At 31.4% G+C, this 17938-nt stretch overlaps 2 protein-coding genes across 4 annotated transcripts in view; one reads left to right on the top strand and one right to left on the bottom strand.

The window, feature by feature from the left end:
- The window catches only part of Nt5b (5' nucleotidase B), a 66023-nt gene extending 58370 nt beyond the window's left edge, over nt 1–7653 (bottom strand). Inside the window, exons 1-2 of one of the 3 annotated variants that reach the window (XM_088261182.1) lie at nt 7486–7653; nt 6544–6681 (exon numbers count right to left, since the gene is read on the bottom strand). In XM_088261182.1, coding sequence (XP_088117308.1) covers nt 6544–6653 — 110 coding nt within the window. In that variant the 5' untranslated portion in view covers nt 6654–6681; nt 7486–7653. Of the gene's footprint in view, nt 1–6543; nt 6901–7485 lie in introns of all 3 variants that reach the window. The other 2 variants (XM_088261178.1, XM_088261181.1) reach the window with 2 other exon arrangements.
- An 808-nt stretch (nt 7654–8461) lies between these two features.
- Nucleotides 8462–15695, top strand: Kdsr (3-ketodihydrosphingosine reductase). Its single transcript, XM_088261186.1, has 3 exons — nt 8462–9228; nt 10506–10747; nt 11947–15695. The coding sequence occupies exons 1-3, from the start codon at nt 8691–8693 to the stop codon at nt 12151–12153; spliced, it is 987 nt and encodes a 328-aa protein (XP_088117312.1). The 5' UTR covers nt 8462–8690; the 3' UTR covers nt 12154–15695.
- The last annotated feature ends 2243 nt before the right edge of the window (nt 15696–17938 follow it).

The following is a 17938-nucleotide window of genomic DNA, read 5'->3' as shown; positions in this document are numbered from 1 at the left end:
TCCTATTCATAACCATTTATTTATTTCGAAGAAAAATTTATTCGTTCAATACGAAAACGATGATTTGTGAAAAAAAACATAAATTACGTCACATGTTACCTGGTAATTTATTTACAACATTTTGAGTGTGTCCAAATACTTGTTCACATATAAGAGTTTCTGCTTAATAAAAAACTTCTTTACATCTCACCAATAGATGTCTCTAGTGAAGTTCTAGTGATTCAAGAACAAGGTTTCTAAATTGGTTCATATATATAGAACTTCCAAGAATTTGAGTAGTGTGGTTGTCAATAATGGGTAGAATTGGTGAATGTTACACGTGTGTAGAGTGATCACTTAAATCAGCCTATGACGGTCGTCAGCCTCGTAAATGCCCAGACTTCCATATTCTTCTTCATCTTTGATGAGATGTCAAAAAATAACATGTGACCTGGGTTTAAAGAAAGTTAAGTTGGTTTTTAATGTATGTAGGGACTGAAAATTTTCGAGAACCGGTTTACAGATAACATATATACAATACCCCAATACCCACAGTTTGAATTTCCTTATATCTGGAAGACCTTCAGACCATAACATCGGGTCAAGGACTACCGCAGTATTAATTAGGCACGGTGCCAAAAGAGTATCAACACAAATCGGACTAAGTATACTTATGTAATTGTACCATATAATGAGTATTAATCTCTAATTATTTTCTTGTAATTACACCACATACTAGAAGGTTGCAATAAATTACCAAGGATTCTTTACAAGTTTTTTATTTTATTTTTTCATAGACACATTTTTTATTATATGTATTACGACTCTTTAGGTATAGCCTGTGTTGGGTCGAAATATGTAGGTACTTACATGTTAATACAATATTTTTTTTAATTACTAGGTTTTATACATTACATACAATAGATACAATAACAATTTACAGCAGAAAGGTTTTACAATAAAATAATTACGCCTGGACTTTAATTAATTATCTTATGAACCTTAGATGAACTAATATAATTTTTAAAAAATGATGATATATATTTTAAATCACTCACTCTGTGTTGCTAAGTGAAAAAATAAATTATACAGTGAAATAGGTAGCAATACCAGTGGACAGCAAAAAAATGAAATTGAATATTATGTAAAATGAGAGATGGCCAAAAATTAATTTAATAACATAGTTAAGCGTAATTAATCAGGAGTCGGGAAATTACTATTCAAATAAATTTCTTTAAGAAATTTATTCATCCACCGGACTACCCATCGGAAAAATATCAATGACTTCTCTCTGCTAACCATTACATAGTAAATCATTATGACAATTTACTAACAAATCAATCAAGTTATAAAATTTATTAGTAAAATCAGTTGACGCGAGCGAAGGCGCACTAAATAAAAGACTTTACTGCTATATGAGAAAGGTAATAAAGAATGAATAGTAGGTAGGAAAATGAGAATAACAGCAATGGCTAGGACACTGGAGGTAGCATATCCATTCTTGCTTGTGAACCCAACGCAAAAAGTATCATTCTACGGGCATTAATTAATTTACTCGTAACATAGTGACTTGACAAAATGTCAATTTGGAAATACTAGTATGTATGAAGTCAATTTTGTTAAAGACACTATGACACTATTTTCCGCTTAGACATTTATATATACCAACCTACGTTTTATACACATATGCAAATGTGTATATTTTACCTTTCCATTGTTAAATAGGTGCACCACACTAAACAATGAAAATACCAGCGTGACGAACCTAATAAATGCATAGTAATAATATTCTCGTACCTCATCGCAGATGGCAAAACGTCCACATGAATTGTTACTGATTAGCAAGTCAACGACCGAATGAAAAAATAAAGAACGAATTGATAACAGCTGCACAAATGTCCATTATATACTTGTTAGATACTAAACAAAAAGTTTCTAAAGGAAATGAAAAATATTGCTCAAGTAAAATAGATGACTTGGTCAACAATGCTAAAAAATCATACGTAAACCTGCCACATAATTTTTTACGAATTTTTTCAACATTAAATATGGAGTCGGATTGTGGTCCCGTAGTTAGTGTTGAAGATGTTTGAGTCAGAGGCTTCAGGTTCGATCCCGACTCTGTCACAAATTGATTCCTATTTTCAAACGCAAGCCGCACAGGCTTACACATATTCAAGAGCCGTATTGGTCAGAAGAACATAAAGCGAACGATGTATCAAGACCCACCCATTTGAACCAGACTTTTATTATTAACGACAATAAATAAAAATCTGATACAAATAGGGAAATTGTTACCCAGTATATGAAAAAAATCTAGTTAGGATTTTTTCAATTCAATTCAATTCAATTCAATTTATTCAAAAATTAATATATACATTACAAACAAACATTTAAGGCGTATACATTAAAAAAACGAATTAAAGATTACGCAAGAAGACTCTTGTTAAATGTGTAGAAGAATCTCGCTTCGGAAAACTCCTTCGGACACATGGAACAGATCAATATCCAATGTGATATTGTTCAACATAGCGGTAGCTCTTTCTACAGGCATAACCATCGGCAGGTTAGTCCTGTGTATAGGAATGTTAAACAATCTATGCCGACGCTGTCTTAGGTAACTATCGGGAACATACAGACCAATGCTCTGGATAATTTCAGGATTATCGATCATACCGCGCAACAGTCGATAAAAATGCGTAATCAAATACACATTCCTTCTAGTCTCTAAACTATTGTAGCCAAGCATACCCTGGAGAAACTGGGTAGGATCTTGCATACGTCCAAATAAAAAGATTTATATATCACCTCCGCTAAATAAAAGCTTTCCCAGTAGAATAAAGATGGCTCTAGTGAACTCACACGTACAGTGTCATGAAACTAAAGATGCATGTAAGAGTTCCAAAAATTTGAGTAGTGTGGTTGTCAATCATGGGTAGAATTGGTGAATGTTACACGTGTGTAAAGTAATCACTTAAACCAATCTATGATGGTTGTCTGCCCCGTAAATGCCCAGACTTTCATATTCTTCTTCATCTTTGGTGAGATCACTTAACCAGCATATGACCGGTCATAAGCCCTGCAAATACCCAGACTTCCATATTTTTCTTCATCTATATTGAGATCTATAGTAGAAATGTAGACTTTAATTTATCAAAATCGTTGATTAATCTTCAGCGTCAATATTGATACATCGTAATAGCGTAAGTACTAATATAGCCTCATTTTAAATATTATTCAATAACAGATTTGTGTATATTTTGTTGACCCCCTGCCAGCATTTATCATTAGGAACAGAAAAACATTAAACGCTATCGACATTTCTATTGATAACCTATTGCACATTCATAGGAAAATTACTAGGCTTATCGCAAATGACTTTTATTGCCAAGATTATAAATTGATGGCATCGCTTGAAAAAATAATAACAAATGCAGCAAACAGGGTAATTGGCTTTAAAATTATACACTTAAGTATATGCACTTGATAATGAGCAGTTAAAATTCAAAGATGAGTTTCCAAATAACACATTTTATAATATATCTATGTACCTACGATCTTTATGTGAAATAAAAAACGGAATGAGTCACGAGAGTCTAATTTTGTTAGAATACACATCTGGCAAGGAAAATGATGAGTCGATAAAAGCTTAGTTTTGCGACTTCAAGGCATATTGGATTTGTAGATATATTGTATGGAATATACTTGTTTAATTAAATAATGGAAATGTGACTCAGTGTCCCTTTATTTTATATATAAAAGATTATTTTATATATTACATATTATTATTTTAAATATAGAAGATATTTGGATGTGTTGGTGGTTAACTAATGGAAAAGTCATGTACAGTGAAATCTCTAATTATCGTTCCTCAAATAATCATTTTCTCGGATGTGTCGTTTATTTCTTCTACCCCAAATTCATTTCAAAGAAAAATAGATTGCATTGATCGTTTCAATCCACCATTTTACCACATTCGTCATCTGAATTATGCTGCATATTTGATATATTTTGTTTATTTTTTTTTACATTCTTTCAAATTTACTCAATTTTGTTCCATTCAACGACAATATTCCAACGTGTGGGATACAGACTATCGAAAGCTCATGTGACCCAAGGTTGACAGATACAGAAGAAGAGGTTTGAAGTTTTTGGGTTCTATTCAGCTTTGTATTTTTTTAATAAATACATTTATTTACATATAAAACTTGTTTTATAGTTAAATTAATCTAACGATGGTTATGCAGATTGTGAGGACAGTATCTTTACTTGATCGTATCTCTTTGGAAATTGACTTCTCAATACCGCATTCATAGTTTATTTCAATAGGTCCCTTTAAAAACGATAGATAGAGGTTTCACTGTTCATCATTTTGGATAGGTACTAGAATATCACATTAGATATTGTGGAAGGGTTATACAGCCACAATGGATGATAAATTAAAGCAAAGAAAATTATTTGTTAGTGGCAGATTTAAAAAAATTGCAATGTAAGGAGGGAAAGATATTTATCTTCATTGAATTGAGTCAGTTGTGGCAAATAAAGATAACATATATGGAGTAATAATCATCTTTCCCAGACCTTCTTATCTCGTTTATTCAGTCTTCATAGCGAGTACAAGGTGCAAGCAAATAAAAGGTGCAAAATAAACATAAAATGTATCTTCAATGTCGAAATCTAAGGATGTCAATTAGTTTTCAGAAAATATAGCATTTACCAGTTTTGAGTCAAATAATTTTTAAAAAAAATCATAGGATGTTGTAAATGTTCAATTATAGAATAAAACCATGGCTAGTTAATGTTCCATCTTTGGTGAAGGAATTAAATACTTTTCAGTAAAACACATTTTTTACATGAGATAATAAAAACTAAACATTTTGTCAACATATAACATAATGAAATCTATTTTTCACGACTGATATAAAGGACCCACAATTTAAAACAACAACAAAAAATGCTTTATTACAGGAATTCTAAAATCAATTGAAAAAAAAACTGTTGTTTTTGGCCAAAAGTGTTCAATTAATAACCATGTCAAAAATGATTTCAATAAAAGTACAACTGCAAGTTCTGCATACATAAGTACTATGATATGAAGTAAAGCATTAAGAAATCAGTATTATGAATCCCTTGCAGAGTAATCACATTTTGGAGTATGTCAAACAATGAAGAATAAAAGAAATTGATGAAAATGTCTTTTACACCCAAGATTATGACTGATCACCTTGGCTTCGTGTAATTGATGATCAAGTTGTTACCATGTTGAACAGACGAAATGTCCTATGCCCCATTCGATATCAATAAAGGTAAAAAAACTTCCTTTACAAATTGACATAATGTTCATATGTTAACATATAATGTTCAGTTTGGGTTTTGGCAGCTTTACGCCAATACTAAGGTTCCTTATAGAACATCCATTTTCAGAATGGCAGTCAGTCATTCAGAAGCACTAACTATAGTCATTCAAAAAAGGGTATACTTTAGACCAGCGTTTCTCAACTTTTTGAGTATGGCAACTCCTTAAAAACCCAAATAATGAAGTAAAAATTAAATTCGGCTCCCCCTCATTGAAACATATTAACGTTAATCAAAGTTTTATGTTGTTGCTTAAATAATGAAAATATGTTTTCTTTTGTCATAAATACATACATGTCACCGATTGTGACTCCCCTACCCTTATCCTTCATTGCGAACCCCAGGCTGAGGAACAATGCTGTAGACCGGTATTTCTCAAAGTGGCTGATAAAGCCCCCTTGTGGGTGTTCTAGAAGACTTAACTACAAGGCATAAAAAGCCAAAAGAGACAGATAGAAGTGTTAAGAAGTAAGATTGATATTTTTATTTCTTCTTTTTTTCTATGATGGGACATTCTGGTGATTTTATATTCTCCTTTAACGAGAAGTTTTGTTAGGGCGATGCCAGACCAAAAAAGTTTGGGAACCTGTGCTGTAGACCAATATGTAAAGAAATTAATATCCAACTATGCGGCCACAATATAGAACTTAGATCACAGACAAAAGTTTATATGTAAAAACAGCAATGAACCAACATTTTGAGTGTGTCTGAATACTTGTTCACAAAATCTGGATTATCTCCAATTAAAATTCCACTCAAAATGTTGTAAATAAATTATCTGGTCAATTATAAGCTTAATAATAAAAATGAAAATGTTATTTTCTGGCGTTTCTCATGTGTGTGATTATAATCCAGGATTCGGACCTCACGTACTAATATAAGAGTTTCTGCTTAGTAAAAAGCTTCTTTACATAGATGTCTCTAGTGAAGTTCTAGTGATTCAAGAACAAGGTTTCTAAATTGGTTCATATATATAGAAATTCCAAGATTTTGAGTAGTGTGGTTGTCAATAATAAGTAGAGTTGATGAATGTTACACGTGTGTAAAGTGATCACTTAAACCAGCCTATGACGGTCGTCAGCCCCGTAAATACCCAGACTTCCATATTCTTCTTCATCTTTGATGAGATGTCAAAAAATAATAGCAATGAACCAGTTTATTTTACAAACTAATATGTTAAAATGTTGATTTTACGACATGAATTCTCACCTGTGAGCCGCTTTTCTGTACCACTTCCTTCCGACGTTGGCGATCTCTCCATCGGGCCCCGTGGCGGAGGGGCTCCTCAGGAAGTCCCTCATGTACCCAGAATCGGCCATTGCGTTAACGTTGACACGTTTGCTCAAACTGCAAAATGACGCGGCACTAATATACTTCAACGTTTGAGGTAAGAGCAGTAATCTCACAAACACCATCGGAGATTATTTTATCACCGCTCTTATCACAATTCTCCAACAACCACACTGTTTATTTATTAGTTTGCTTTGTAATATTAGTGGTACATTCACATTACTTTTTAATAACTTTTTTTTTATAATTAACAAATGTTTTTAATGAAGCACTAGCCTAGTTTAAACGATAAACACTTCAATAATATATTAGTAATTATTGAATACACATTTTATAAGCACTAAGCATTTTTCCCAAAGCCATACAATGATAAAGCCCAAACACTTGTTTTATTATAATACATGTCATATTTAGTAAAAGCGAGATGAATTTATTACTACTGTTAGTTAAAAGATACATTATTATGATATTGAAGGAAATACAAGACTTAAAAAAAATGTTAAAAGAATACAGGTCTTTATTGTAATGTATAATAGTATTGGAATATTAGGATTATCAAATAATATGCATTTTATACGTATAAAAGTAACAAGAAGCTTAATTTGTAGAGATATATGTAATTTATATTTTTTAAACTTATGATAAGAATTCCAGTATTTGTATGATTTTTCACAAAAGGTAACCTAATACTGGATCTCATAAATTAAGAATTAGGCGACCATTCGTTGCTTAAATACAATTTTATAAAATGTTTAATAATAATATTGCGTAATATTCAGATTATAAGGCACTTTTCTTTTATAAATACGCTTATAAAGATATTTTCCTTGCACCTTTAATATTATTTTGAAATTCACGTACTCAAGCAGTTGAAATATAAAATAATGATATACATTTACTAAATTACTTCATGTATTGATTCCTATAGGTATAATTATACATTGGTAGTGAAAAATTAAGGAAATTAGCGAACTGTGAAAACATTCAATGACGTACCACTTTTATCACGGCAGTCTCCAAAAGTAGACTGTCAACTGCAAAATAAAATCTGACAACTCAGTGCGACGCACGCTGTTTTGATTCCTTTTATAAAGTAAAAAAATCTTCTTGGCTTTTTTAGCACGGTACAACAGAAAAAATCTTTAATAAAAATATACTAACAAATCAACAAATTTAAATGTTGCAACAATCGCAAATTTATATTTTTGTTTATATTTTAGTGACAATTTTCACCACTAGGAGCAGCAGCTGTCAAAGAAAATGATTATTTATGTTTATAAACTGCTTTACCGACATGTGGTAGAGATGGAACTCACTATCGATTGTATTAATTCATCATACTACTATACATGTTTTGTGTGTAGATAAACATTGATTTTTTTCGTTCCTGAGGTCCTGTGCCCAGGATGGAATTATTGCACTAAGATACTTTAGAATTTAGACAATTTTCACAAACAGCAGCTATATTTTCTTTCTACCAGTTTACAAACTACCACCTTGGCTGTCAAGTGTGGTAGAATTTTGAGGTTTGACTATTACTTTTGGAAATCCATGGCCAGCCTAATGAAAAATTTTCATTAATGCAATTGTTATATCTCGTCGACTAAAATGTAAGTGTTGTATATTTTTTTTACTAAGTACCAACATTTTATGGGAATAATTTTATGAGACTTTCTTACGACAACAGGTATTTTTTTATTTGAATGGATAAATAACATACTAATAATACTCCCACTCTTCTCTTTAATGAAATAGTTCATAAACTGAACATTTGAGCACGTAGGTATCTACAAAAAATACTAACATCTCTAAAACATCCAGACAAATCAAACGTCAATTTAATAATTTATCTATGGCGCGTTAGGCAAAAAAGTTAAATTCGAATGTAGGATTTATCCGCGACAATAAATCGGGTCGTTTTTTATACCGTAGAGTACCTTATTTATCATTATTTGATCGTCTTGTTTTGACGTGTCTTTATTACTTGTACATTTTTCCTGGTACGAGGAAGTCGCCTTTAAAGTAATAGTGAATTTTCAATAATCGTTAACGTCTTCAAATAAGTAATGTTTATGCTCGTTATTAGTATGTTGATATTAGCTTTTATTTTTTACATTTATAATAAATATTTTAACGGATCCAAGTGTAAACATTTAGAAGGCAGGCATGTCGTTGTGACCGGTGGATCTAGCGGGATAGGGAAGGAGGTGGCCCTTCAAGCCGCCGCCCTCGGTGCCCACGTAACCATCATCAGTAGAAACGTCGGAAAATTGGAAAAAACCATCTCCGAAATCGTCAAGTGCTGCAAGGATCGCCAAAAACAGAAAATCCAATACGTCTCCTTGGACGTGACCAAAGATTACGATATCATTCAGAAAGAATTGTACGCCCTAGAAGAAAATGTCGGACCTATTTTTATGCTCGTCAACAGTGCCGGGCAGTCTATTTGTGGAAGGGTAGAAGATATGAGTGCGGAAGATATAAAGCTTATGGTTGATCTCAATTATTTCGGGTCTGCTTATCCCACTAAGGCGATGTTAGGGCCTATGAAGTCTCGAGATGAGGGGATCATCGTTCTTGTTTCCAGTATGGCTGCATTATTGGGTAAGCCATGTACCTATACAAACACCTATCTGAAAAATATGAATTTCATATTTCTTCTTTAAAGTGAAGTTGTACATTTTTTGATATCTTATTATAGATGAAAAATAATACTGATGTCTGACTAATTACAGGGCTTACGACCTGTAATTGGCTTGTATGATTGATGACTTTATACATACGTAATATTCACCGTTTCATTTTGTCCACCTCCATAGTGTAATGGTCAGCAAGGTCGGCTACCGTTCTGGAGGTCCTGGGTTCGATTCTCAGGGGGGTGGGTCAAATAAATATTTATTCAGTATTACCCTGGACTGGTACCTGAAGCGGAGGGCTGATCGCCTTTCCTTCATGTTTTAACGATCAAGATAACGCTGCGTTTATGTGCAGTGCCCTATGCACCATTGGGGTGCGGATAATGGTTTGAAGAAGAAGAAGAAGAATATTCACCATTCTACCCATGATTGAAAACCACACTACTCAAATTTCGGAAGTTATAATTATGCTTCAATTCATTCGGTAACTGTTTTAGAAGCCTTTTCTATATTTCTTTCAATTGAACCTGTGTCGGTCCTTTCTTTCTTATTTTTCAATATGGCCATTTCAATATTGGGATAAACTGTTTTAATTCATAATTTTCTACGTTAAAAATTTGCCCTCCGTTGTCTGCGTGTCTCTTTCCAACCCACTTGTCACCTTTACATATCGCTCACTCCTTTCAAGAACGTCATAAATGAAAAAAAAACTTGATTTTTCAGGAGAACGTTTTTAAAGTTTAAAAATATAATACAATATATTAAAAATAAATATCAAGCCACTTACTGAACTTTTTACTGTGCAACAGATCTTTTTAGTTTAAACCTGGAGGTTTTTTCTGCATTTGAAAAATATTTAGCATATTAAAAATAATAATTAAACAATTCATTTTCTTAAAAATGCAAAAACAACACTTTCTGCCCTGTAGCTGGTAAATATTAAGTTAAAAATATGCCTCTTTTGCTGGGATATAGTACATTTTCTGGACATTCCGAAAACGTGCACAACTGAAAATTGACGATTTTTGATTTATGACGTTCTTGAAAGGAGTGAGCGATATGTCATTCCATCCCAATCCTTTCTCGAAGGCCGAAAACAGTTAAAAGTAGTCAAAAGAACATATTCAAAGTTAAAAACATCGATACATTAGTGAAGATATGTCAAGTATTCATATAAAAATGTGATCGAGTGAGAGAAAAAAGAAGAGTGCTAGTTTCATCTCAACACTAACTTGTTTATTTTAGCCGTCTACGGCATGGGACCTTATTCTGGCGGGAAATGGGCTATAAGAGGTTTCGGCGAATGTCTCCAGACTGAAGTCATCAATACCGGAGTATCGGTGACCATGTGCTACCCTCCTGATACCGACACCCCGGGATTCGAGATCGAAGAAATAACCAAACCTATTGAGACCAAGTTGATATCGCAGTCTGGCGGGCTAGCCAACCCTAGAGATGTGGCCAAGGGATTAATTAGGGATGCTTTGGTATGTGAAATGTTCTTTTTTTGTTGTTTTTGTTTAGTCATTGTGATGGGATTTTATTTCAGGATATTGGGTCTGGGAAAAAGTTCATGTCGTTTTTATAATAAAATTCAACTTGTTTTCTTATTGCGTGAAAACGAATTTATTTACATCAAATATTCTTCATTATCTTTGGCAAAGTTTAAGGAATCCATACATCGAGCTTCTTTTTTAAAGCCAGCTTTGTATAAATGGTTCAAAAGAGTTTTGTCACTGATGATATGCTTATCTTGCTTGACTTCATCAAGAATTTCACCAGCTCTTTCAGTGATTGGTGACCAAAGCGTGGCTCATCAAAATTATTAGATCAAACCACTTTTGCACATTAGATTTTTATAAAGTGCCTTCACATTATACCACATTTTTTTCACAAGGCTGCACAGTTTTCTTTCGTAGTTGTAATGATATTACAAAATAAAGCGCAATTTCAGATTACTGTTCTTGAATTTCAAAACCCAACACTTTCCAACTACTTACGATCTTTTTACACTTAAAGTGTCACCTTTCCAACGAGTGTTAGGTATCACTGCGATCTGTGCTTCCGGAGTTATTTGCAATTGACACCATCTATTGGGAAAAAATTCACAAACATTTTTCCCAGACCTAATAACCTTTGTAAAAACGACACAATTAATTTTTACAAGGGTAACAATATTAAATTTTAGAATATAGTTTTTACAAATATGTATTTTTTTTAAGGGGAGCAGTATTTTTTTATTTGTATTTATTTTTAAACTCTGTTATTGCAATGTTTGGGGACTTATTTTAAATGATATGCTTTATTTTCCTTGACAAACCTTTTTGTGTTATTTTTTTATTCTAAACCTGCTTTATTTATCATCAAGTGATTACTGTAATAAGGGAACTTATTACAAGACATTTAATTATAATAATGGACTATAAAGCACCGTTTTCCTCAAAAATCACCTCAAGGGTGCTTTACAATTTGCAGAAATTTTATCATTTAAATGATCTAAAGTAAATAATTATTGTTCACAAAAGAGTCACTCCGCTTTAAAAAAAAATTATTTCAATATTTTTTTTAATATCTTCGGTCTCAATTTAAGCGAAAAAAAGTTCATTTACGCTAGTGAAATCCTCTGTTTTAAATTATATACTTCTTTTTTATATTAGATTTCCAATTGAAGTTTTTAACATTTCAGATGTGTAAACCATACTCCGTGTTTGGTTTTGAAAATCATCTCCTGTCTTCGTTATGCATCACATCTTACAACGGAATACTTCCAGGGCTATGGCAAACTTTGGTAATTGCACCTCTCAGGCTAATATTACTGGTGTATCAATACCAATTTAAGTCTATTGTGCTCAAATGCCGTCGGGACAAAAACACAAACAAGAAGGCCGAATAGATGTGTTGAGAAATTTTGGAATAAATTTCTGAGTGTTTTTATTACATTATGATATTTAAATTGTTGAACTTTGTTCACTATTTATTAATTTATTCTATGATTTTGAAGAAATATTTAAATTGTGCCTTTAATATATTATCTTTTCCTCTGTTTTTATACGCAAAATTAATAATGTTTTTAAGTAATTTTCAATATTGTCTACATTAAGAAAGAGTGCCTAACTTGTATTTGTTTAACACGTTGCCAAAAAGCATATTTTTAGTACTTAAATTGTTTAATATATAATAATGTACTGTAGTGGTTACCATGCTGGAAGTCCCGGCTTCAAATCCCAGGAAATAATCTCTCAAAATAAATATAAGAGATTTTTCATTATATTTGTTTATTATACCTTAAATAATATGATCATCTCGCCTTCACATAATTAAGATAACACTGTTTTAATGTGATGTAGTGCCTTATACACCATTGAATCGGTTTAAGTTTAGAAGCAGAAAGAAGGTTAGTGGCCCATTTGTAACATGTATTTTGCTCCGTCTATTTTAGGTAAGCTTCAAAATCATATTATACATTATGTACTTTGTAGGTAATTTTGGTCCATTCTAAAATTCAGCCAAATTAAATAAAACTTTTGCCACTTTAAACCTTGTTTGTTCCGATGCTTTCTGGCTTCGAAAATATGTTATTCCGGGTTAACTCGAGAGTTAATACCAAAATCAATAAATTGTGCTCTATTTTAAATTCCCTGGTAATGTATGATTATTAATTGATCTTTTGTATTGGTGCTGTTTGCTAGATTAATGTCACATTTCATGACTGAGCGAAGGTTAATTCATTTCATATATAATTGCTATGCACCAATAACTAAGTAACTAACTGTTAATTGATATAACATGAAATGTTACACCAATTTTTAAATAGGGAGTTACCATTATCGGAAATTTAAAAAGTGTGCCTGTAATTTTACTTTTATTTTTATTTTATTTCTTTTCTCGTATATATATGGTGAGCAAACATAGGATTTTTTTAAAAATTGAGTTTCAATGGACACTTTATTTTACATACAAATAAATATATTAGTTTTTTCAAAATCAGACCAGTAGCAACCTAAAAAGTATACTTTTTTTATTTAATTTACAATTTGATTTTATTTTTGATATGTTTATTGAGGTAAAAAATCAACATTCCAAAATGCATTTCTTTGTATTTTTATTAAATATTATTTCTATACATTCATATACAGAATAGGTAGTTTATATTTCTGGTCAACGTATATCTTTTCACTTTTGAATAGTTATAGGGGAAATTGGGTAATGCTGAACACTTACGGGAAAACATCAATATTTTTTTCTCAAATGTACGCAAACCTTTATTTATTAGCTTTACTATTTTATTCATAAAGAATTTCAAATTTAAAGTGGTCGATGTCAGATGTCAGATGCTATTTGAGTAAAAAAAATCACACTGAATCCCTCTCATTGGTTGGTCCACCACTCCGGTTGATCTGACCGTGCGCTAACTTACCTTTTTCCTTTAAATTTTTTTACTTTAGGCCACCTTAAATTTTTAAATGTTTGTATTGCTATTTTTCAACAATAATAATTGTTTTGTATGGATTGCATTGTTTTTGATGTAGAGAACGATATTTTCAGTAATTTTTGAGTTGAGAGATTGTTTATGTTACTGTAAATATGTAATTTTCTCTTTTTTCTGATATACTCGCTCTGACCATACCATAGTCCTAAGGGTGATGGATTAGAGAGGTTTTACTGTATTTTAGTGCTACATTCAAGGTTATAATTGATGTGACTGTGTTTAATGGATTAAATTTTTTATCATACTCCATGGTCGACTGTTTTTACAAATGGTTTTTTGGAATGTAATAAGGACTAGCATTTAACAGTCTGCAGTAGGCGCCTGTTTTCAAGCAATTTATTATCGGAATCGGTATTGATTTATGTTTTAGCAAATAGTGCGGTAATGGAAAATAAAGGATCAAATCAGTACACTGATATATTTAAAAGGTTTAGAAGTAGTCACATGTAATAAAATAAAGTCTGTAGTGAGGGAAAAACTGAATATTTCTGGATTCACAATTCGCTCATTTGGTGCAACAATTGCGAAATATTACAGGAGATGCCATTCAGACGTTGTAGCAACAGAAATGGCGCCCTTTTACTCAATTCTACAATGAAACTCATGCCATCTCGCAGCATTTCAACACAAAATCAATTCTGTCCATGTTTCTCCCAATGTAAATAGTCTCTCCGCACATTTTGACCTATTTAACTTGTGTTTTTTTTAAGTGTTAATATGTCATTTTTGCACCAAATGAGCGTTTTGGTTATTTATATTATAAATATTTTTTTAATGGTTTTTAACATGACTAATTCTACTAATTTATATGAATCAATAAAAAAATACCTCTCTTTACTTATTGGGTATTTTTTGTTGACCCTCAATATCATTGCACTAGTCATTTTTATTATCTGTAGTTATTTTGAAATATAATACATATATATTATTAAAATAAAGTTGTCTCGTAAGTTTTGTTTTTATTTTTTATAAACATTGTGCCGAGTAATTAATTCATTTTTATAATATTTAATAAAATATTTTTTAAGAAAACATAATTTACTTATACTGCCTAAAAAAACAAAAGAAATGATCAGATATAATTATTTTTAAAAAATCTAATTATATTGATACTATCCTAAACTTCAACATTTTGAAACAATAGAAATTAAAAAAAAAACATTAATAATATTTAACCTATAGTTATCAATCCGACCATTACATTAAGTCTTCCCCTATCATCCATGTTCCTACTGATAAAAAATAAGAAATTGTTTCTACCCCCTCTTCATTCATTAACGTCCCAAGGGTACAACCCTAAAATTTAGACTAAGCTTCACATATGGTGTTTGATAATGATGTGGAATGCATCGAAACACATGTCACAACTGCTTTGAAGAAAAAATGGTTTGTTTCCAGCAAAATTTAAATAGATTGATATTACCTCAAAAGACTGCCGAGAATCAATTATATTGAAAAAACCTTTTTAATTAAAATTAATGTTTTTTTTTTTACCTTCAATCCTGTTTGCAATAAATACAAAAACTTACGAGATAACCTGATATTCAGAGCAGACTGCCCTTTCTATTAATGTCAACATTTTACAATTTACATTTTTGATTAAAACTGCATATCTTTGTATTTTAATGCATGTTCTTTTAATCTTACGTAATGTACCAATGTCCATTTTTATCATGTGTATCACAATGTGTTTTTTTTAAATTAATTATTTTACAGCACTATTTCATATTTCACTAAAACATTGCCATTATTGTTTGTGTTAAATTGTTTGATTTAGAACTGTTTGTTTATATAGTTTTGCTTTAATTTTAATAATGGCCCCATATTTTATCTCCATTTATATAATTTATCAAGTATCATACACAATTTTACGAAAAATATTCAATACAATGTACACACATTTGCTTATGAGACTGCAATAAAATAATTTAAAAAATAAAGGCGTTTGTTTTATTTAATGTCAAGTATTTATCGACTTTGTTGTCCAAGCGAAAGCCAAAAATATTGTATACTCAAAATCCTGATGATGTGACAGCCAAAAAATAAAGTACCGTCGAACGTAGAACGGGGATACTTGAACTTTGATGTGTTACTTGAGCCCAAAAAGAGATTCAATCTGTAATTGGTCTACAATAATGAAGGTATCGTGACAATAAGTGTCACCTGTCAGGGAAACAATGAAACAATCAATACATTCATTATTGTAGACCAAATATGTACAGATCTAAATATTTTTTTTGTACTGGGCTCAAGTAACACATCAAAATACAAGTAGCCCCGTTCTACGGTATGTCATTCAATTTTCAATGGTCGATTTACATTAAAATAGGTATCAGGTATAATAATACGTTCCTAAAGGTTAAACTCGTCGACCTGTGTTATTGGTAATTGAAAATAATATTCAATCTAAGCATCGCATCATTTTTTGATCAATATTTTTGGGGACGCTATACAATGTAGTCCGGACTTGTCTTGATGAAACATACATGTTTTACCTGCCAACATATTATTGTTAATAATAATATTGTATGTTTTATATTCAATGCTGACATTGCATGACGTAAATGGAAATTAATTTAATGTATTTATGTGCTCGTATATGTAAATCATGTCAACCTTCATTGAGAACTAGAATCAGTAAATTTGTACATTTGTAATATTCAACATGATATATAAAATAAATACGTTGTACATTTCATCATGTGGTACATATAATACATTGTTTTTAATAAAAATACAAAGAATTATGAATAGACTTTCAAAACATATACATTTTTTTTTTAAACCCTTATCCGCACCCAATGGTGCATAGGGCATTGCGTCATATAAACGCAGTGTTATCTTGATCGTTTACACATGAAGGAAAGATGATCAGCCTTCCGCTTCAGGTACCAGTCCAGGGTAATATTGAATAAATATTACAGTGAAAAAATCACTTATATTTATTTTACCCCCCTTGGGAATCGAACCCGGGACCTCCAGAACGGTAGCCAAGCGTGCTGACCATTACACTACGGAGGCGGACAAAACATACAAAACATACTCTTGGTATATGACAGTTTCAAAATAAAAACAATATTAATTAATAAATCTTTATTTTTTTAGTACAGTAACTTATAATATTATCTATATGAGGTTTAACCAGCTCTATAAGTTTACAATTTACTATGAAAGTGCAGGGTTTTTTGTTGTTTCAATTTAAATCACACTATTTCATGTATGACTACATATTTTGTTTAAAACGGTGATATACGAGTATTAACGCATTCTTTGCAGAAAACGCTTAAAAACGTCTCTTACACACTATTAGTAGAGAGCAGGAGACACTTATAAGCGTTCTATTTGCTTACTTTTGGTAGAGCGCGAAGACACCAAAATAAACATTGTACCTACAGAATTAGGTTTGCGGTTATTTGTGATAAGTATACTGAGGGTCGGACGGCAGACTGTCTGAGTATAATCAGAGTTGGGGTTGATGAAAAAACCGCCCGACAACAATGTGTTTACGACACATGAGAATAGAGTAAGATATTATAGACACTATAAAGAAAAGAAAGTTAGAAAGTATTCAAACCATTTTCAAGGGGAGGAAAATACAAAGTGAAACTGGCTATATTACAAGGCAAATGCAGCATTGGAAAAATACATATCCTGGCTTAAAAATATGAGAGAGGAACTGTAACGGAATGGGAAAAGGTAATAGTGATTTTTCCAAATAGAAATTTATTTCTATATTACTACTGGTCAACCGACACAAGCTTCATCATGGTTGGTCAATTTTGTTAGATCTATATTGACTTGAACAACTAAACTTTATAAAACTAAACAACTTTGTTTTAACCACTTTTTTATTATTAGTACACTTTAACCAACCGGTTTCGACAAGAACCTTGTCATTATCAGGGTTTATTAAATTCTAAAACATTAAAATACTCATAGTTAATTACATTCCCTTACCAAAAACTTCCACACACTCCGTACACCATATGAAATATGATATATCATGTTTTCATATGGTGTACGGAGTGATGATGATGAAGTTTATAAAATGTGCCACAAAGTATCTGCGAAAAACATTCAAGAAATGAACAACTAAGGTTACCAAAATATCAAATTAATAATTTTTTATTTTTTTTTTCAATGTGCAGTATTGGGTCCTGAATAACAATCTTTTGAAACATGGTTGTCA

This window comes from Brachycentrus maculatus, unplaced genomic scaffold, assembly GCF_059751285.1.
Source record: "Brachycentrus maculatus isolate JH-2025_06_01 unplaced genomic scaffold, ASM5975128v1 h1tg000150l, whole genome shotgun sequence".
Classification (NCBI taxonomy): Eukaryota; Metazoa; Arthropoda; class Insecta; order Trichoptera; family Brachycentridae; genus Brachycentrus; species Brachycentrus maculatus.
Note: the sequence above shows the minus strand (reverse complement) of the source record. Positions and strands in the feature narration are given on the sequence as shown.

Coding starts and splice junctions, on each gene's coding strand:
- Kdsr (XM_088261186.1), top strand. CDS start 8,691: ATGTTTATGCTCGTTATTAGTATGTTGATATTAGCTTTTATTTTTTAC. Junction 9,229..10,505: donor CAGTATGGCTGCATTATTGG/GTAAGCCATGTA, acceptor TGTTTATTTTAG/CCGTCTACGGCATGGGACCT. Junction 10,748..11,946: donor GATTAATTAGGGATGCTTTG/GTATGTGAAATG, acceptor TTAACATTTCAG/ATGTGTAAACCATACTCCGT.